The 21547-nt window shown below is 39.2% G+C and overlaps 2 protein-coding genes across 4 annotated transcripts in view; one reads left to right on the top strand and one right to left on the bottom strand.

Annotated features, from left to right (window-relative positions):
• afap1l2 (actin filament associated protein 1-like 2) overlaps nt 1-21547 on the bottom strand; it is a 62008-nt gene that overhangs the window by 24348 nt on the left and 16113 nt on the right. For all 3 annotated transcript variants that reach the window (XM_041815263.1, XM_041815264.1, XM_041815265.1), the window contains 3 exons: nt 14251-14379; nt 9976-10041; nt 3401-3492 (listed from right to left, as the gene is read on the bottom strand). In XM_041815263.1, coding sequence (XP_041671197.1) covers nt 3401-3492; nt 9976-10041; nt 14251-14379 — 287 coding nt within the window. The remainder of the gene's footprint in view (nt 1-3400; nt 3493-9975; nt 10042-14250; nt 14380-21547) is intronic.
• LOC121528107 (kelch repeat and BTB domain-containing protein 13) lies at nt 923-2781 on the top strand. Its single transcript, XM_041815266.1, has one exon. It carries the CDS (start codon nt 1204-1206, stop codon nt 2710-2712), a length of 1509 nt encoding a protein of 502 aa, XP_041671200.1. The 5' UTR covers nt 923-1203; the 3' UTR covers nt 2713-2781.

Raw genomic sequence — 21547 nt, 5'->3', positions numbered from 1 at the left:
AGCAGCAACAGCCCCCTGACCGCCCACCCACCCTTATCTCTATCTTCTTTCTCTTTCTCTTTTCTCTCTTTTCCAACTAAATCTGCCTGTTGTTGCTTGGGCTGAGGTTCAAGCAGAGTATGTTGAGCATTTACACAAACCAGCTGGAAGGGAAGCAGACAAGTAAGGTGTTCATCTGTAGAAAAGTGTTTCTTCTCACAGACGACTCTCGAATAGCAGCAGTCACTTAAGCCAAACGCACATATACTCACATCCTAACCACAGAAACATGGGGCAGGAGGAATGGATCGAGGAGTCAGAGCATAAATAACAAAGCCAGAGGGGTGTAAGGAGGCTAAGGAGGAGGAGGAGGAGGAATACGGGTGTGGTGGTGGTGGAGGGGCTTTGAGTAAAGAGTGGGAAAAAGAGCCCAAAAAACGAAGAGTCGAAGGAACATGGAAAATCCCTGGTTCCCATGCCAAGAATCCGGCACAGTGAAAACACACACACATAGACACACGCATACTTAAAGTGTATCTAAGAGCCTGCTGGGAGCTCAGAGGAGAGGAGAAGGTAGTGATAAAAACAATCTGCTTTGGGGAGCCCTTATCTTTACATCACTTATTTCATTTTCATTTTGGTAAGAAAAAAAAATTCTATTGTTAAAAAGACGATGAATGAAAATGGTAAATAAAACAAGCCCATGACACTCATTGTGCTCGAACTGTATTTATTTTTCCATCATTATGTCTGCTTGGGAACACTTTAACCTCCTCTAAACCTTGCATATTTTTGGTTCAACATTTTGGTTTGCATCTGTGTTTACAAAGACTACCCATAAAAAGGGCAAAACAGAAATAGTTGTGGAAAACAAATCTAGGTTAAAGAGGTAATGCAAGTAGATAACATAGTCATGAATAATTCAGCAAATACTTAAGCCAGCCAGTTATACTGTGGGTATGATAATGACCTGTTGCGTGCAGCCGCATAACCGCTTACTGTGCATGTCAACAGTTTTCCTGTCCCTGCCTGACGCTTGCAAGTGGCACAGCTGCTATCTATAGTCAAGCTCTATTTTCAGACCATGCAGACAGGACGCAATGGAACCCTCACAAACCTTTATTTACCGTCCGGATCTGCCGGAAAAATGGCTGATCTACTCTTGAGTCACACACTGAGTTGTCTTTTGAGAGCCTTTTTTAGGAAAACTGGGTTTAAGGGATCATGGAAGTGCCTGGAAACCTGGGAGTCGAGCTGGCTGCTCACGCTGAGAACTCGACCCCTGATCTGGAGGACTACGCCGGCTGGGTGAGAGTCAAAGTAGAGGAGAGCTGGTTCACTGTGGAGCGGGCCTTACTTGCGAGGAACAGCAACTACTTCAGGGCTCTCTTCCACTCTGGGATGATTGAAAGCCACCAGGATGAGCTACACTTAAAGGGGGGAGTTCATGCAAGGGGTTTCCTTATTGCCCTTGCTGTCTGCAGGGGGGAGATTCCCACTCTCACAGATCCAGATGAGCTTGTAGAGGCTGTTGAGTGTGCTGCTTTCCTGCAGGTGGAGTGTTTGGTGCAGCATCTTTGTGACATCACTGACTCCGATAACTGTCTACTGCTCTATCAAGCAGCCTCTGTCTTTGGTGTGCATGCACTTTTTCACAAGGCTGCTCTTTTTCTTTGTGATGCCTTTGATGATTTGTGGGAAGCAGCAGAGAGTACAATCTCTGAAGAGCTTCTTCAGTATTCTCAATCATTATCCCCATCTTCTTTTATTGCAATAGGCACACATTCTCCATCAATGGAGCTGCTGCATGACTCCTTTAGGGTTGTATGCTACCTTGATGAAAAAGCTGGAGAGTGGAAGCATCTGACTAATCTTCCTACTCTCTGCAGCACCTCCATGGCTGGCGTGGCAGTTCTTGACAATCGATTGTACATTGTCGGGGGAGTTTATGGATACGGGAAAGACACAGTTGATGCTAGTTTCTGCTACAACCCTGATTCTGGGGTTTGGACAGCTCTTCCAGGTCCTCAGCAACCAAGATTTGACTTCACATTGCTGGGGCATGAAGGACGACTCTACGCCATTGGTGGGGAATTCCAGAAAAGGACAATTTCCACGGCAGAGTGTTTCAACGTTGAGAAAAGAGAGTGGACATTTATTCAACATGCACCAAGGCCGGTAGCTTCTGCAGCTTGCGCTGTTGCAAGACGGCGGATGTTTGTTTGCTTCTGGAAACCACCAGACACCACAGATATTTATGAATACATACCAGCGAAAAACGAGTGGAAACTTGAAACCACTATGATCAAATCTCAAAGCTATGGCCACTGTATGGCGGCCCACAGGGACAATTTGTATGTGATGCGTAATGGGCCTTGTGACGACTTCCTGCGCTGCTTAATGGACTGCTACAACATCACAACAGGTCAGTGGACAGCCATGCAGGGACACTATATCAACAGCAAGGGGGCGCTTTTCACTGCAATGATAAGGGGAGACTCTGTGTTCACAGTGAAGCACATGCTAACTCTGGTGTACACCATCACTGGAGATGGATGGAAGCCCCGCAGGCAGATGAAAGGATTTCCGAAGAGTGGTTCGCTGTGGACGTGTTTACTCAGGCTTCCCAAGACGGGACCAGTCACACCACAGCTGGAAGCAGAAGTGAAGGACGAAGTAATGCCTTTGCCAGACACATCTGAGGGATTTGTGGAAGCTTTACTGCAACTGTGAAATTCCTGCACATGTGAAGAACAATGCCATATTTTTCAGGTTCAAAAATAGAACTACGAATTAAATGTTACTAAACGACAGAGGCAGAAATGTTTTTCATTTCAGTCCATCCACTTTCACACACATAAGTGCTGACACTAAGCGTTTGTTCTGATTAGCAACAGCTGCTACTGCAGTTTATATTAGAGGAGGCCACTACATGTGTGTTAGCCAAGTTCAAAGGCACTTACAGGATCTTCTAAACCTCTCATTCACTCCATTTTTCCTGAAGTCACACTGGGCCAATCCAGGAGCCACCGGCCTTGCAGCCGACATAAAACACACCACAGCTCTTTTCACAGACTTCTCAATCCTCATTTCCCAAAGTTTGCTCCCCCTTGAGTGATTAAATACCTGTTTCTGTGGGAGAATCGATTTCACACAGCCTCAGGCTTGTGACTCTGAGAATTGTGGGAAATGTTTTTGGTCTGTATGACCACAGATTCAAAACCACTGTAATACTGTTGCAATCTTACCAATCCGTAGTATATAAAACTTAGTGAACCTTCACATGTACTTTGTTGCTCTCAGCAGTCCTACTGGGGTCAATTATGCTATAACCATTACCATGAGAATGGCAGACACGCAAAAATCTGTGTAACAGGCAATATTAGTCCACACTAATGATATTATGATGGTAATAACTTACTGATCTTGGAGGTGGTGGTTCAGGAAAGATCCTCAGTGGGTTGGGGTCGCATTTTGCTGCTTTGCCATTGACCAGGGTCTCTGATCTGTCATCTACGCCATGAAATCATAGAGTAGGAGGTTAGTTAATGACATGTTTTTACTCATAATGTCTGTTGTAAAATGAAGAAAAAGCAACAGGAATATTCCAAACAATACTGGTTAGTTTTAGAGTCAAAACTCAACTTTTTTGAGAACTTTTACTGGGTATTCATGTACATATTGCTGGCTTCCCTAAGACTGGTTGGAACACTGGCCTTTCATTGTTATATTTTAGTGGCCACATAACCCAAATCAAGGGAGGCATTTGTAAGGTAGAAACAACTCTAAGAAATAAACACCACAGCAGAGCATGCAGAAAATGTCATTTCAATTGACCTATCACTTAGCCTTGCACTCCAATGCCAGGAGTCAGTCACATTACTGTAAAACAACAACCAGATCATAGGCATCGAGAGAAAAGCATGGGAAACTTTGAAATTTGACAGTCTCCTGTGGTTTTACTGAATTTATATAAATATAACTTAAAATTATGAAATTGATTGGTGTAAAGAATAGGGCTGCACAATATCATTGGCATCATATTCACATCAGTGTTAGCTAAAATGAGAATGGAAAGATCTAGTAGTAGTAGTAGTAAAGACAACACTGACAGAGTTAGCTCAAGGTAAAGCTCGTTAAGGATGTCTACATTTGCTCCAACTTAAAGCAACATGATGCTAGCAAAAAGAAAGGAAATTGTTGTTCAGTAGATTTTTTCTTTGTTGAAACAATGCTTCTTGGTAATAAATTTTATACCATAGGGAAGCCTGTTAATTTTCCTTTAAAATGGTGTCACATTTTTAAGGAACATGCCTTTGTGGGATGAGCAGCAGAGCCTAATATGTGGGTTGCACCTATGAAAGATTTGCCAAATCCTCCCTGCCACTACTAAACAGCTTTTCTGCCACTGACTCGTTTGATGTTGTTTGGTGGACTGGATGATTTAAGTCTAAAGAAACAAGACATACTGGCAGCTTATTTTGCTGTTGCTGTTGACTCTTGTCTTGAGTCTCTGATACCCCCAGGTGCTGACAATCAGGTGTCTGATTGTCAGCATCAGTGATCATGGACCCTGCTACAATGATTGGTAGGTGTCTGCTCCAAGAATCAGCCTGTGTGATGGAGCAACTTCAAGCTGGTGTTCCACAAAACCAAGTTGCAGCACTATTTGAAGTGAGCCCTAGTACCATCTCCAAACTGAAGGCCAAATTCTATATTACGGGGGATGTCAGAGACAGGCTGCAAAGTGGGCGTCCCAAGAAGACTGTTTCCTTACCATGTCAGCACTTAAGAACTGTAGACAGTCAAGCTGACGGCTCTCTACTCAGAAAATCCTCAACAGACTGCACACAGCCAATCTCCATCTCATAGGGCTGCCAGGAGGCCTGCCACGACTGCCCTTCACCATCAGGCCTGTTTGCGCTGGTGTCAACAACACGTGCACTGGAACTTGAGCATGTTGAGGAACATTATGTGCAGCGTTGAATCCAGATTCTGCCTACAGCTGGTGGATCACAGGATGTAAGCGTGGAGAATATGCTGAGAACGCTATGCTGATTGCTGCACCGATAGAGTAACATCTTTTGGTGAAGGTAGTGTAATGAGTAGGGCGGCACCACGCTTACTGGAAAAACAAGGCTTGTCCTCATTGGAGGCAATCTCAATGCAGAGATATCGGGATGAGACTCTGCAACCAGTGGCAATACCATATTTCCAAAGTCCTGGACCAAATTCTATCCTCCAAGATAGAACACTTGCCTCCACAGAACGGAGTTTATCAGAGACTACCTCCAGAATTTGGGGGTGGCGAGGATGGAATGGCCAGTAGTCCTGACCCCAGTTCCAATGAACACTTTTGGGATCAGTTTGGACGTGTTGTTTCTTCATACTTCAATCATATAATCCACCAAACAAGAGTCAATGGCAGAAAAGGCTATTAAGCATTGGCAGAGAAGATTCGCACTTTTTTTACAGGCGCAACCCACATACTCAGCTCTGCTGCTCATCCCACAAATGCATGTTCCTTACAGATGTGGCACCATTTAAAAGGGAAATAGACACGCTTTCCAGGATATAAGATTTATTACTAAGAAGCTTTGTCACAACAAAGAAATAATCTACCAAACAAAAATCTGTACTTTTTGTGCAAAGTTTATATATAAACTATATCAGACATTATTGTTAATTGTAGCAATGGGTTGTAATTAAAGCCCACCCAAATGCAAAGCATTTACAACCACTAAGTGCTGTGGTGGTTGTTTATCCACGTGAGCTAAAGAAGCAGGGCTTAACGATCAATTTTCTTTGATTTTTAATAAATGGTTCAAACTTTTTCTGTCTTGCTACTATAAATGCAATCCTTTTTTCACTGGAGGAAATCAATTAGGAAGTTAATTACGAGGTACTTTTGACTAAAAGCAAAATGATACCACCTCAAAACTGCTTAATGTAAAGTTAAGCTAAGGAGCTGCTTTGTTTACATAATAGGAAAGGAGACAGGGTAACAATAAACCTTTTCAGGCCACATACTGTTGAAAACACACCACCAAGTTGAAAAGTTGCTATTAAGCAGATTAAGTATCATTTTTTCAAATAACTGAGTTAACAGATACCTCTTTAAAGACTACTGTTTTATTCAATGCTAAGCAAGGAGACAGTTAGCTTAGCAGAACAGGAAAACAGCTAACAATTAGAGAGCATGTAAGTAAAACCCATTAACAACCTAGTTGCAATGGTGTTATTGATAGGATTTGCTAACCTTTATAAAAGTGAGAAAACTGATACCACATTAGTCAGGATTGGTTAAAGTTAAGCTTAGCTAGAAGACAGTTAGCTTAGTTTAGAGCAGGACCAGGAAATAGCTAATTTTTTAAAGTTTTTTTTAAATCATAGAGGAAAAACCTGTTTATAATCAAGCTGAAACAGTTTGTTTGAGGAAACCTGGTAACCTTTAAAAAACTGGGCAATAAATACCTCTTTAGTGACAATGGGTGCACGTAAAGTTAAGCTAGGAGACAGTTAGCTCAGGTGGCATAAGGAAATCAGAAACAGCTCACCTATTTTTGGATTAATTTGTCAAAAAAGTTTAATCACCCAGCTGAGAAGTTGCTGATGAGCTTATTAAGTGACATTTAAAAAACTGAGACAAGCTGTTTTCATTTTTGTCAGTTACCAGACTGCTAGCTAAGCTTAATATTTTGCTGTAGCTTGCCATTTAGCAAAAAAATATGTTAGCTTAACTAAAGTCTTACTCAACGTTTTTTGCATGAAAAAACACTATATTTTGAAAATGTTAAATAAGCACTCTGAACAAATAAATGTACTTGAGAAGGAAAAAGTAAGATTATCCTCAGCTAGCAAAAGGTGCTAGAAAACCAATACTAGAAGGGGGAGTTGAAAAGGTTGTAAATGTTTTCAACTATTTTCTGCATGAATTGTGACACATTAAACTAAAGCTAAACATGCTAAACTGGGTTAAGACAAAACTTTAGTTTGCAAAAATTCCTGCAAACTTTCATATAAATGTAACTAGATAATCACAGCTGAGAAACTGTTTTTAATCAACAACTTTATTTTGACATTAACAGCTTAAATGTCATCACTTGTACCTTAGTTAACATAGGAAGTTTATGTTTACTGGAATGATTTAGAAACCTCAGTTCTCACATCTCACCCCCCACTTTCCACTGGTCTCTAGAAAAGACAACATGCGGCTTTGCTAACGTCGCTGCTGAAAATATGTGTGTTCAGTCTAGCGCTCACTGAAACCACATTCTTCAACACTGTCCAAACAAAACAGGTCAGTCTCAGATGGTGAGGAGCTATGAAGAAACAGACAGGAAATGGGGGTGAGAGGAGGGGAGCTGGGGGGGGGGGCAGCTGCTGCTTGTGGCAGCTTACACTCATGTCTGCTAGTCACTCGAATCATGTCTAATTGAAAATGCACAGTTGTTTGGCAGACTAGGATAACTCCACACTACTAAAAGTATCCTGTTTATATCACCAGAGGTCTACTCTAAGTTTTATAAATTAATGCACAAGACACTTCCTTTAGCTCAAGCTAGCTAAGCTGTAGCTTAATGGATAATAGCAGTGGCATAAAGAGGGTCAAACAGGGAACACAATGACTTCAGCTGCATGTTTGAATAAAACCTCAACTTTTGGAAAAAGCTCACCAGGAAACAATGAATATTTAAAAATTCTGTTAACATGACAAGTCGTCTAATATTGGAATTAAAAAAATGAACAAAAGAATCCCTTAGTTTTTCTCAGGTGTGTTTACACATAGTGAATATTTTAGCTCAGTGTTAACATCAGCATACAACAGTAGCATCTTTATAATGGCACTTTTACATGTTTATATTAAGCAGGTTGTAAAATAATTACCATTAATCTTAATTTTGTGTCTTAACATGCTAACATTTATAATCTGCAACAAACAAACCAAAAAAGGAACCAGTAAGGCTTATTAAAAGCATTGCAGGGATAAAATTGTGAAAAAAAATGGAGCCCCTGTAGCCCTAAATGTGACAAATGTTAATTTTTATTCTTTAGGACTTATGGGGCTTTTTATGAACCGTTCCAGTTTGGACCTAAAAATAATGAAAAATGGTAAAGATAAATATATTGTGTAAGGCAGTGCTTCTCAAATGTTGTGGCAAGACACAGTAGTGTGCCTTGAGACAAGACGTGTCATGGCAAGGCTGTACGTAAAGGGGGGCAAAGGAGAGGGCTTTCTCTGGGCCCAGCCAAATGGGGGACCATGGATGTCAGGAAAATCATGGTCCACTGAAAAGTTAATCTGTGATAACCATGTTTTACGCTTAATTGGAAAAATAACCAGTCTTATCAAAGCCACAAAAAATGAACTTTTCTCTTTATTTATGTTGTAGTATAGCCTTTTTTCCAAAATATAAACCTTATTTCTTAAAACAAAATTGCCTTTTTCAGCGATGTTAACTTGAATGGGCACATGGATATAAATCAGTACAAGGAACTGAAACAACTTTATTGGAAAATTAATCCAATAATAGTGAAAAGGAGCAACCCCCCCCCCCCCCCCCCCCAAAAAAAATTGGTAAAAAAATTGGAAAAAGTGGAAAAAATTGGTGGAGAAAATGTTGAAAAATAGACAATGGCAAAAATTGGTAGAAAAAGGTAAAAGCAGTTAAAATGTGGCAACAATGGGTTACAGAGACAAATGCAAAAAGTGGCAAAAATGGGAAGAAGTGGCAGAAAAGTTGCGCAATTAGACACAGCGCCTAAAGTAGTGAAAGGGTTTGAAAAGAGCCAAGACGAGGTTAAAAGAGGCAAAAATGGGTCAAAATGAAAAAATGGAAAAATGGAACCCAGCAATAGTTTGGCACACTAAATAGCTCCAAAATGAGGTAATTTAGTCAGGATGCTAGCACCACTGCTACTGATTCAACACTCATTTATCATTTATCTAATCAAAAAATCACAACTTTCAGGGGCCCAGCCAATTCTGTTGGCTATGGGAATTTGCACAATACATTATTACTTCAACTATATGATAACTAAATATCAGATGACGCACATTAAAGATGTTATTCCGTACAGATATGAACATGGCGTGCCTTTAAATCTTGGCTTGAACTGAAGTGGGCCAATTACAAAAAAAAAAAAGGAAAAAAAAAAAAGTTGAAAGCCACTGGCGTACAATAAAGACTTGTGCACACAAAATAGTAACTTTGCTGCACAAGTTACTACAATGAGAATCAAAAATATATTCTTTAAAACTTTTCTTTGGACTCCAGGGCCGCCTAACTTAAAGGGATACTTCAACATTTTGGCAAATTCACCCATTGCCATAATTCCTATAGTCTTAGTAATAGGTGTGTTTCCTTTAGTTGTCGGTGCAAGCTGTTTCTAGATCTTGGGGGACCAATATACCAGTTGCTCAGCTAACGCTATGGATAATGGAACATTACAAGACGGAGATGTTTTAAAGTTAAATGCAAAGCCAGAACTACACTCCAGACATGGCTGCTGCACTGTGTCACTCCGCCCAGTGTTTTCCTCAAGAAATAGTTCCAAGTTTTTGCTTCATTTTACATAATTATACATTATTATTTCATAGCATGGTGAATATACAGGTCACAACTTGTCCACAAGAGTTTGAGTTTGATGAGGGAAAGCACAAATTCTGTCAGCTTCCATAGCGTTAGCTGTGCAGCTGTTTTATCGCCCCCCCCCCCCCCCCAGATCTAGAAACAGCTTGCACCGACAACTAAAGGAAACAAACCTATTACTAAGACTACTGCTGCTACTGATGTATGCTGATGATTTTATCCCCTGTGGAAAGAAGAATGACTAAAAATACTAATTGTGTCATTTAAGCTTTATAACAGATGAAATACATCCTTTGTTCAAAGATTATATCAGGTTTCTTTCTTTGAAAATTAATCAATAAATAAAACCTCAGGAAGTAACAGCAGTTATCACACTTTAGAGGTGGAAGTTGGAAAGTCACACCTTTATTGTCTTTGTTTTTTCCACTTTCTTGAACTCTGTTCATGTAGATGTACTCCTCATCAGCACCTGCACAGAGACAGAAAATGTGGTCAAGGTTTCATGTGAACACCTCTAGCATTGTGCAGACACTGTTGCACTGTGGATACTAACCTGGTACACTCTCGTTGTGTTGAAATACATGGAAAAAAACATTCATATCAAATCTTAGGGCATATTGTTTAAAACTTAGACATAAAAATTAAATCTTGCAGCACTGACATGAAATCTGACTCCATCTCAGTGCCAAACAGACTTTCATCATGTTTGTCAAAAATCCAGGAGTAAAGAGGGACTTGACCCAAACAAGAGGTCTATTGTGCAGACAGATAGGCTCATTTCTGACTCCCACCCTCACCGTGGCTTGCATTCATTTGACATTAGTCAGAAACCTCCTTGCCTGCACAGATAGTACACTGTTTCAATGCTACCTTTGAAGTTTGAAGGATCATAAAATCATATAAACAATCCAGCCCCAAAGCAACAGATTAATTCTATCGTAGACTACAGACATAAAAGCGAAAATGCCATGAATTAAGTTATTTTGAAAACATTAGTTTCCTGTTGCAGCAGTAAAAGCACAATTATGAGGAATTCCAGTGCTTAACTTGTTGAGAAATTGAACATGAATGGTAAGTAAAAATTGACTCTGACTTCTCTTTGCACTCATATGTAAATATGTCAGAGCAAATGTGAGGATTGCTATGATTGAGGAAAAAAGCAGGGATGATGAAACCTCATGTCATACACCAATGCTGATGTAAGCTCAGTGAGAAAATGACTGTCATAAGCTCACCTCAACATGGTGGAGTGATTACAAGTTGGTGAAGACATCCCAATATCATCACCACATAAGCAGCTTGAATGAATGTATTTTTTCCTGAAACAATAAATGCAGTGTTTTTTTTTTTTTTACTGCGGTAACCTGGTATAGCGATCTGTTCTGCAGCTGCAGGCCTTTTTCATTGAATTAAACATTTTCGCTGACTACCATTAAACACTGAGAGGATATCAAACCAATCTCTAACCTCTGGAGAAGGTGCCCCCTTTGAAACAGATACCGTGAGGTGAAAGCAAACAACAGCAGAATGAAAACGATGTTTTGCCTGCACAGTGGAAACAGATTTTTCGGGGAACTGACTTGAAATGCTATTTATAATCCTGCTGCTCAAAGGAAGTGAGCTTCCCCAGAGGATAAATGCAGCTTCGGAAAAATGATACAGCTTGGAGCCAGGAGAGGAAGTACGAAGAGACGAGTCCAGGACCTGAACATGGAAAAGCATGACTGCTAGTGTGTCAGTGTGTGAGACACAGACGAAGATGCAGCCAGAAAAGCAAAACCAATATGGGTAGATTCAAACAAAACTGACACTGAAGTCACCAGAAACAGCCATTATATTGTTATAAAATTAAATACAGAAGTAATCTCCTGCCAGTGTGGGTTCTGGATATTTTTATGGTCTAAAGTTAGCTAAAAGTTCTAAACTTGCGGCTGAGGCTTGGAAGACGCACTAGTTCACATCATTACATGCAAACCTCCAGGCAACATGAATCACAACAGTGCTACAGTAGTTGCCATGTTTTCATGTCGTGCGTCAGAGCTGATGAGAAAGCAAAACAAGCTTTTTGTCAGCTGATTGACTGGTTATGTTAACAGGGAATGCATCCTCAATGGTGTGACCAAACTATCCTAAAATAAGAAATGTCATTCTAAAAGAAGTCTAACATGCAGTCAGGAATATCAAATGTGGTTTCAGCTTCCAAAATGAGCTAAAACACCCCAAATGCATTAGTTAATAGCAGCTTGCAGAGAATCATCGTAACATGGTGATCAGTACGAGTTTAAAATAGCAAAATAGTACCAGAGTAGATTGCCCCTCCAAGGCCAAAGGTCAATGTAATGTAGGCACAATGAATGAATGAAGGCACAACCACGTTACATAAATGATGCCTGTTGAAACAACGTGGTTAAACCTCAATAATTCAACTGTCATGTAATTGTAAATACTGAAGTATTAAAAGATAGAAATAAGAGATACTGGGGAAATGGCGAACAAAATTCTACTTTTATATCATGCAGCTTTACCTGTGTTCAAAAGAGTTTACAGAAGGTAAATTAAAAATTTAAAAAAGAGTGGATGGAAATTTTTTCATCAGAAATATGTCTGACACTCAACTAACAGTAGAAGCATTTTTCTTGTGCTAACACTTGTGTCTTTCAGTCATTAGATTCTCTTCCTGCTGCAAAGACAGATTTTACTATGCTATGAGATATAAAACATCTGGAACCCCTTCACCTTTCACTTCCCTTCTAAATGGTGTTTTTAGTTACACATGTAAAAACAATTGAAAGAATTCCCCCAAATCTCCTGAAAATTTAGTTCCTGAACTGATTACGAGTTTTAAAACTGTATTTATCTGGACTTTCATTTTTAAACATCTTTAAAAGGTTAAGGGTTTCTAAAAGATATGAATGCAGACAGGTATCTGTGTGATAAACTTTACTTTCTGATTGTGGTGCACTTTCAGTTTACACAGTTAAATGGATGCTGATGAGTAGACTAGTTCAGTGACCTAATTATCAACCTGTTTCATGCAAACCAGGACTCTACTGCAAAAACACATCCAGGTAAGCAGATGGCTTTCCACCAATGAGTCTGGTTCTGTTTGAGCTCTGCCTGTTTGAAGGGATTTTCAGTCATTACATTCCCATGCTGTTCGTAAAAGTCAAATCACTGTCCAAGACCAACTTAAACTGCAACATGTAAACATGTCAGTCTGACTGAAATCATACCAAGTCAAACTTGTAACACACCTAGATAAGTGGTTGGAGATTGATATACCTTTACCTGTACACACCTTAACCTGACCCTAACTGGGCAAGGTGTTAATGCTGGACGTTGACCTAGATAGTAAATGTAGCAGAAGCTGCGTTGCCTTTTAATATCACTATTGGAAAAGGGATAGCATGCATAGCATTTGTACCAAAAGTAAAGGGAAGAGTAAGTATGTAATGTACAGCGGCATTAACTTTATGTTTTCATCACAGTGGCTACACTGGAAGATGAGTAGGAGCACAAATTACCATTAATATACTATTATACTATGTTTCAAGCTTGGGGCTGATAGCTCAGCTTAATTGTACATTAGGATCAAATGTTAGACTACACTTTTTGTGCCCAGTGGTAAATGTGATAAATGTGTTTGTTGTGCACAATTTTACTGCTGGACGTCACTGTTGTTATTAACACTGGCTTTAAAAAAAAAAAAAAGAAAAGCTGCATGCCAAAGTTATCACCTTGTCATCATTTTTTGTTCATATTTTATGAGAAATTTTTTCATCCCAGTAAGTCGATTGAATCCTGTCAACTTGTTTTTAGTGAATCAGCTGTCTGGAGATATTTAGCACAAGAGGCAACAGTGTAACAAATCCCACATTCAGAAAGTGAAACCATCTATTTGTTGGAAGAAGTGAGAAAGTCATTTCTGCAACAATGTTTTGGTTAGTTTGGATGTTATGATCAAAAAGTTACAATAACCTTACATTGTTGTAGTGCAACAACACGATGGTACAACCTTTGTAACAAACCATCTAGTTTTGAAAAATAATTTCTGAGCTCTTTGTCTTTATTTGGATAGGACAGCGGACGAGGGACAGGGAACATGCTGAGAGAGAATGAGGTAAGACCTGCACCAAATTGAAACCTGTAACCACAGACCCTGTACATGGGCGCCTGCTCTACCATACAAGTGAAACTGGCGCCTGGTAACAAACTAACGAGTGCAAGTAATGCCACCCAGCTAACTCGAGCATTCAGAGTGCAATGATTAGAGAGGGTCTTAAGGCAAGTCATGAATGCTCCATGTGTACAAAGATTGTGCCGTACAGCATCAAAGCCCTCCATAAAAGACAGATAGCTTTAGGCTGTGAAGGAGCAGAGCCATAAATCACAGTATCATCTGCATATAAATCAATATTTGCATTGGTAACATGACACTGTTGATATGAAGAGTGGTTCAAAGATTGAGCCCTGTGGCATGCCATTTGTTACTTTCAAATACTTTTTGATATAGGCTTCAGTCCACACATTGTGACCTGTTTGATTAAAAAATGTCAAACAAACAGAGAAGTGGTCCTGGCTTCTAACTCTAATGACTTAGCAGGACATGAGTAAAATAATTTAACTGACTGGAATCGAATATCCACAATGTCTTGCAATCTAAGGTGTTCCTTCATACCAGTGGCAATTCTGTAGGACTGGAAAAGATCGGAGAGCAGGCCCTTCTGGACAGTCGCGTTTCCACTCAGCGTCTCCTTGTCCAGGATGAGCAGGAAGCGGTGGAGCTCCATCAGGAGCCGGTCCAGCACTGGAAGCACAGGGAGACAAAAAAAATAGGGTCTTAGATGTAGAGTATAATAGAAAGTCCTTTATACTTGATGGTATTAGACATTTCTTGGCATGGTAGACTTGGGAATTATAAAAACAATGGCTAACGACCAGAGCTGTCACAGAAGAAGAACAGCCCTGAGCAATAAAAAGCCTGAGAGACATATTTAGAATAATATACGGTAATTTATGTCTGAGAACAAGGGAATAAAACTGAAATGAGTTTGTGACTTTTTGCTTCTCATTGCTTTGTTTGCTCTTTGCCAACAATTTACATGGATGACACACTTCAGAGGGTTTAACAGCCAATAAACAATCAGACTTAGTGTCGTGCAGTCATTCCTCTCATTTAGTTTCTATTGACAGTTTCAAGCCTGTCTGAGGTTGTTTTGGGAGTTGCACGGGTTTAGCCAAAGGTCAAGTTCGTTAGAAGGAGGAGCTTGAGTTCAGAGTCGGCGGGGCCACTGTGTCTGGGTGCAGCCCACACACATCCTTCAGGGGTCAGCGCTGAGCTCACAGGCCTCTCCTGTGTGTGGGGAGCTCTTTGTGTGTCTCTTCACTGTCTCTTCTAAGACTTGTGAATAGGCCCCTTGCTATAGTGGGCCTCAATGTGGGAGCACTTCACCAAAAGACCAGACAGGAGGGACTTTATTAAAGAAATAAGGTGGAGCTTATATCAAAGAAGGACATACTGTATCGAAATAGAGGAATGTATGAAACCCCCAGCAGAACATAAATAAATACTTTTGATGGTTTTTTTAGATGGGACTTTGCACATTGCTATATCAGTTTCATCTGATGCCTAGGCGATGCAAAACAAAATCAGAACCATTTTTTAAAAAAGTGAGCTATATTTAGCAGAATTAAAGCGCCTATTACAAGTATTCACCCCCTGGAATGTTTCACCCTTTTATTGATTATATAAACCAATCATGGTCAATATAATTTGGCTTTTTTGACAAAAAAAATCATAAAAAAAACTCTTGAATTGCGGTTGTGGTATTTATCTTACCCTCTATATTTACAAGCCTTCCAGAGGCAGCTAACGAGAAGCATCCCCACAGCATGATGCTGCCACCACCATGCTTCACATTGGGGATGGTGTGTTTGTGGTGATGTGCAGTGTTTGGTGTCCACCAAACATAGCACCAGATCTAACTGCCAAAAAAAGCCTCATTTTGGTCTCATCAGACAAAAGAACTTTATTCCATTTGACCATGGAGTCTCCCACATGCCTTTTGGTGAACTCTAGTTGAGATTTAATATAAGCTTTCTTCAACAGTGGCTCTCTCTTTGCTTCTCTCCCATAAAGCCTTGACTGGGCCATAGTAGAGCCTCTCCTATCGCTATGCTGAAGTTTGTAACTCAGTTACAGTGCATTGGATTTTTTTGTATCTCATCCCCTGACTTATACTTTTCAATAACCTTTTCTCTGAGGTGCTTGGAGTGTTCTTTTGTCTTCATGGTGTAATGGTAGCCAGAAATACTGATTAATCAGTGACTGGACCTTCCAGACACAGGTGTCTTTATGCTACAATGACATGGGACACATTCACTGCACTCAGGTGCAGCCCTTTTCATTAGCTGTGGGAATATTAACACCAGTTTGATGGACCTCTTTAGAGTTAGGACAGTCACTTTAACGGGGATGAATATTTGTGCAATCACTTATTTTACATTACATATTTTTGTTTGACTGATTTAACTTTGCAGACATCTGTTATGACTTTCACATTATATTGACCATGATTGATTTGACTGATAAGTGAAAAGGGTAAAACATCCAAGGAGCTGAATATTTTTTATAGGCACAGTATTTCTATTCAGTTCACACTGACAATAGTTGAACTGCCTCTTTTTGCTTCTTCTACTATTTTTTAACTGTGAATAGCAATCAGAGGCAAGGTTCACTAGATGAGCCTAACTAGATAGCTGATGCATATATATGTTTGATATTACAAGGCGCAGATGACTTTTGACTTGTCCACTGAGCTGTCTGTAAATTTTTTTTTTTTTATTAAGTGAAATGTGACTTTAAGTCGTTGTGGGCTTGTTTTGAGAACAGGCCGTAGCTCTCAGACGTCCTCTCCCAGATTTTTATTGCAAGACGCCGCCTCTTTCAGAACAGAAATACATTCTAAACTTAAAAATAAAACCAGGTTAAACTTTCAGTGAAGTTAGGGTAAGGCAGAGTTACCAAAAGTTACACGTTAAAAAAAAAAAATACTGACCTGCAAAACCTTATTACAGGGCATTTTATAAAGCTGAGTGAACAGTCTGCTTACAAAAAATGTCCTCCATTAAAACATTCTAACGTAGCAAATGAAGCTTCAATAGCCCTGTTAGCTGCCTAAGCTACATAGCTCATGTAGCTATGTAGCTAAAGCTAAAACTCACAAAGCTCAAGGATAAAAGAAGAAGCTGTGAAGCTGATATCAGCGACAGAAGCTATGTGGCCAACGCAGTAATTATAGTTGACTAAACTTAACTAAAATGTAAAACCCTTTTTTTAACTGAAACTAAATAAAAACTTGGATACACAAATAAAATGGAAAATTAACTTTAATTTAATTCTGTGCTTACAAAAAAGTAAGTAAGATAAAATCAGAGACAAAATCTTAGTTTTTGTCTTTGGCAGAAACTTATTAATCAACATGAAAACACAAGCCAGACTTTTACAAGAAGACTTATACAAACATCAAAATTGAATAAATAAAAAGAAAAGCAAGGAATTCTTTTGGATCTTGTCCTTGACAGGTAAGTCATATTGCCCCTCCCAAAACAAAACTAACAAACCAGCGGTAAAAGTAATAAAAACCAAACTGAAATTTTTGCAAAAGGTAAAAACTAAATTAAAATAAAAGCAAATGAAAAATCCCAAACCACTATAACCTTAGTGTTAGCGTTGTAGCTTGCTTGTATACATATTCATGAGCTTTGTGAGCTTTATCTTAAGCTACGTTAATTACATTAGCTACATAAACTAAGTTGCTACAATTGCTAAAGCTCTTGTTGCTAAAGCTAACATAGCTATATTGGCTTATGTCATTAGGCTAACTACGTGGAAAGTGTATCTATGCTAGCTTTAGCTAAAGCTTACATATCAAAAGTGAGTCACTATTCGCACAAGTACTCCTAAAAGGATTCTTTACATAATTTAGTCCTAGACAGACCTCTAACCTTTTTCTGTTCACTTATGAAATTTTGCTTAGTCTGTAATGTTTACAATGTGGTTATTTCATGAATGAAATTGCCAGACCTTGTTAATTAATCAAGTTACATTTTAAAAACAACCTTAAACTGGTAATATGTTGTATATATCACGTCTCTTCTAAAAGTAACTGTCTGGAGTCAGACCGCTGGCTTGTTTTACATCACTGTGGCTGCACAGAGATGCTGCAGTGGATTAATCACAGTGTGCTGAGAAGGACAAAGGAGTGTACGATTAATCACAACATAAAAACATGGATGCATTAATTATGGACCTTAATTAACTGGGATTGATCCACTTAATCTGACAGCCCTAGAAAAAATGTTAAACATAGAGGCATGGCAGCTGTATCAATCTTTTCCTTTTTTTGCTTAAGAAAGTGCATAATTCCAAAATTGCAAACTTTGGTCTGAAAATTAAAAAAAAGAAAAAAAAACCTCAGATCAAAGTATGAAATCATCTGGCTCTGAAGAATTGAACTCTACACTCCAAATTCCAAATAACAAAACTATTATAAAAGCTTGTAAACTACTCCTACTTGAACTCTTCTGAATCTGTCAGCTGCTTTTTTACTGGCTCCTTCCGGCTCAGACTGATCACTAAAGGCCCTCTCCCCTCCCTGCTACACTCCTTTACTTCAAAGGGGGGATTTTTGCAAAATAAGGTGTCAGAGACCCCGTCAAGCTTTGCCTTTCAGAGATGACGAGAGGCTTTCCTAAAGCTACAGCAAGCTGAGTTGTTTTTAATGACTCCTGCTCAAGCTGAGTCAACTTCTGCTGAGAGGCCCTGTGTAGGAGGACCCTCACTGTGGAAAACATCACTGCTTAGGACACATATAGACATATAACGTCATTAAAATCAGCTTTAAAAAGATCCCTGATAGCTGGAATAGAGTTAAAAAGTGACTAAAATCTCCTATTTACTTTCATTTTATTTCCAATAGTTGTTTAGCTGCTGATGTTTGGCCCCTCTGTACAAATCTAAACATTTTCCAGCTTCTCCTCCTTGTGTGTTTGCAGAGATTGACACCGATGGCCTTTTGGATTGGGGGACCCTGGGAAACGGAGTCAGCTGACAGGACGGGGAGGTCTGTCTCTGTGGGCTACGGGCTGGCCAGAAGCCCACTGCACATCTAGTGTGAGTGACCGCAGCCTCCACAGCATAAACAGTTCACTTCTGTAGACTGTCCAGATGGAATCACAGCGACTACGAGGCTGTGTTTTAACTAAAGGAATATATTTTTTTAAAGGGACGGTAGAGAATAAGATAAAGGGTGCACTGTACCACATTAAAACTGTGTGAATAATCGGCTGAATCTGAGGTTTAACGACACCTACATCATACATTAGGGGAATTCCTCTTCCTCATGCCTGAGGTTGTACTTCCTGCTATGCCTCAGGTTTTCTGTTATTCACACACATTTGAGACTTCCATTCATGTTGTGTTTGGTAAAGTGCTCTGATAAGTTGATAGTCCTGCTTTCAGACTCTACATGAAGATAAACAAAATAACTAAAATTAAATTCTGATTGACAAAAGAATGAGGATGCTAGACGGAGGTTTAACCTGGGAGCTTCTGTGATTAGATTTTGTTTTGTGATGATTTTGGCACCTTGTGGACAAAGTGGTGTGTCTTATCTCTTTGCTGATATTGTCCACTGCATACCTAGTAGTGTTTAACACACAATCTCATCCTGCTTTCTTTCACAGTCAAATGTATAACTCATTATAAATACAAGGGGTGTCCCTGAGTACAGATCTAGGACCAGGACCACCTTACCTTGGAATAGCCTCTGGGGCATTCATAACCTATATATTCCCATTACTCAATAGTTTTTCAGGATACACTGGGCATACCAGTTTCCATATTATTACATGAGGATTTCTCTAAATTTTAGATTATTTCCAGTCATCAACTGTTGGCAAAAAACATTGCAACATAAACCAAGACAGTCTGGCTGCAGACCACTACTGTGAGGCGCCATCTCTGTCAGAATGGGCATACATGCTAAAACTTTCAAAATAAAATCAGATTAAACTTCCAGTTATGCTAAGGGTATAGGTACAGGTAAGAGTAAAGGTTTATAATAGGTTTCGGACCTGCGGAACTGAAACACAGCTAACATAGCTAAGACTAATGCTAACAAAGCTACGTTAACTGCAAAAACAACAAAGGCAACATAACTAACATCACTAATGCTAATTAATTTGTTAGTTATCGCTACGTTTGCTGAAGCTCACATAGCTAAGTAGCTATGTTACCTATGTAGCATATGTAGCTATGTGCTGTGTTTGCTAAAGGGTGAGAGGCGGGTTGCACCCTGGACTGATAGCCAGTCAATCGCAGGGCTTAAAGCTCATGTTGCTAAAGCTAATGTAGCTACATTGGCTTATGAAGTAACATTAATGACATAGCTAGCACAACTATATTAGCTGTGGCTAAAGCTAATGAAGCTAAAGCTTACCACTGTTCATGTAACTGCTTCTAAAATGGCCCACAGTTCAATCCTGGATTAGGCCACCTACCTTTCTTCTGTTCGACTGATGAAATGTTGCTCAGTCTGTAATGTTTACACTTTAGTTATTTCATGAATGCAACTGCCAGACTTTGTTTATGAATTAAGTTCAATTAAAAAAAAAAGTTCTACTATCAAATGTCCCTCCTGTCACTTCATACATAGGTGGCGTCTCACATTAGTGGTCTGCAAGATAAGGTGTCTGAAATCATCAGTCCGCAGCCAGACCCCTCTCAAATAAATGTTAAAACGAGAAACAGGCCCACACATGCCTTAGATGTTTAATATTTGAAGTTATTGTGTATTTCTCGATTTTATAAATGAAAGGAAATGTGGAAAAAAAACATTATGAGCTACAACAGTGCTTCACATTACCACTAAAACAAACATTTTCCTTTAACCACAAAGAACAGCTCACTGGAAATAAAAAAAGAATAAATGCACACTGGCATTTTAAATTATGTAAAAAGAGATGCACAAACCACTTTTAGATGGCAAAAAGAAAAATAAAAAACTGATTTCAGCCTGTTTCTTAACCACTGGAAAAAAAAAACACCAGAACTTGGTTATTACTGTTGGATCGTTCAACACCATTTGGGCTGTCGCTACTATTTTTGATATAACCAAAGATTTAGACATAAGGACGCTTAACCAGTCAAGTTGAATTTTACATCTTTCAGTTCTTCCATATAAAGTATAATCATGGACATAGCCTCAATGACATCAAACATAGTTTTTTGAAGAGGTGTTTGGAAGCCATTTGATGGTGGTTGCCATTTTGGAAATGTTTCTTCATCAGTTAAGAAACTGGCAAAAAGTTGACACTAGGGCAGACCTCATGTCTCCTAGCAAAACAGCTACCATGTGCCTGCATGTCAGTAATGCAAACTATGCAAATTTATGTGTTGTACTTAGGTGTGTATAATCAAATTGTTTGACCTATTTTTTTTTAATCATCACTTGTAAAGTGTGCATCCAAGAATGAGGCTTTCAGACCAAAACAGTTGTTTTTTTGTGCCATTAAACATGTTAAATTAAGCTGTCAACATTGGCATTTTAACATGGATGTTAATGGGGATCCCTAAACTTTTGGTACCAGCCTCAAGTGGACATTCAAGGAATTGCACACATTTTTTTTCAACGGTGGAAGTGACAAAATTTGTGATTGCATTACCATAAATACAGCACAGGTAGGCCACATTAAAGGACATTAAGGAGAGGAAGTTTGAGCATAATTATTTACAGAATGTGATTTATTTTTTCAGGTAGATTCCATAGGAGGATGAATAGCACACAAAGGTAGAGCAAGACATTGCTCCATCACCAACAGTATCACATTCACAAAGATGATGTGATAAATCTACAGCAGATGAAATAAAATGTCCTCTTAAAACAAGCGTAACACATATTTGTATCAAATTG

The sequence above is a fragment of the Cheilinus undulatus genome, linkage group 20 (genome assembly GCF_018320785.1).
Source record: "Cheilinus undulatus linkage group 20, ASM1832078v1, whole genome shotgun sequence".
Lineage (NCBI taxonomy): Eukaryota > Metazoa > Chordata > Actinopteri > Labriformes > Labridae > Cheilinus > Cheilinus undulatus.
The sequence above is the reverse complement of the archived record's forward strand: the minus strand, read 5'-3'. Positions and strand labels throughout refer to the sequence as shown.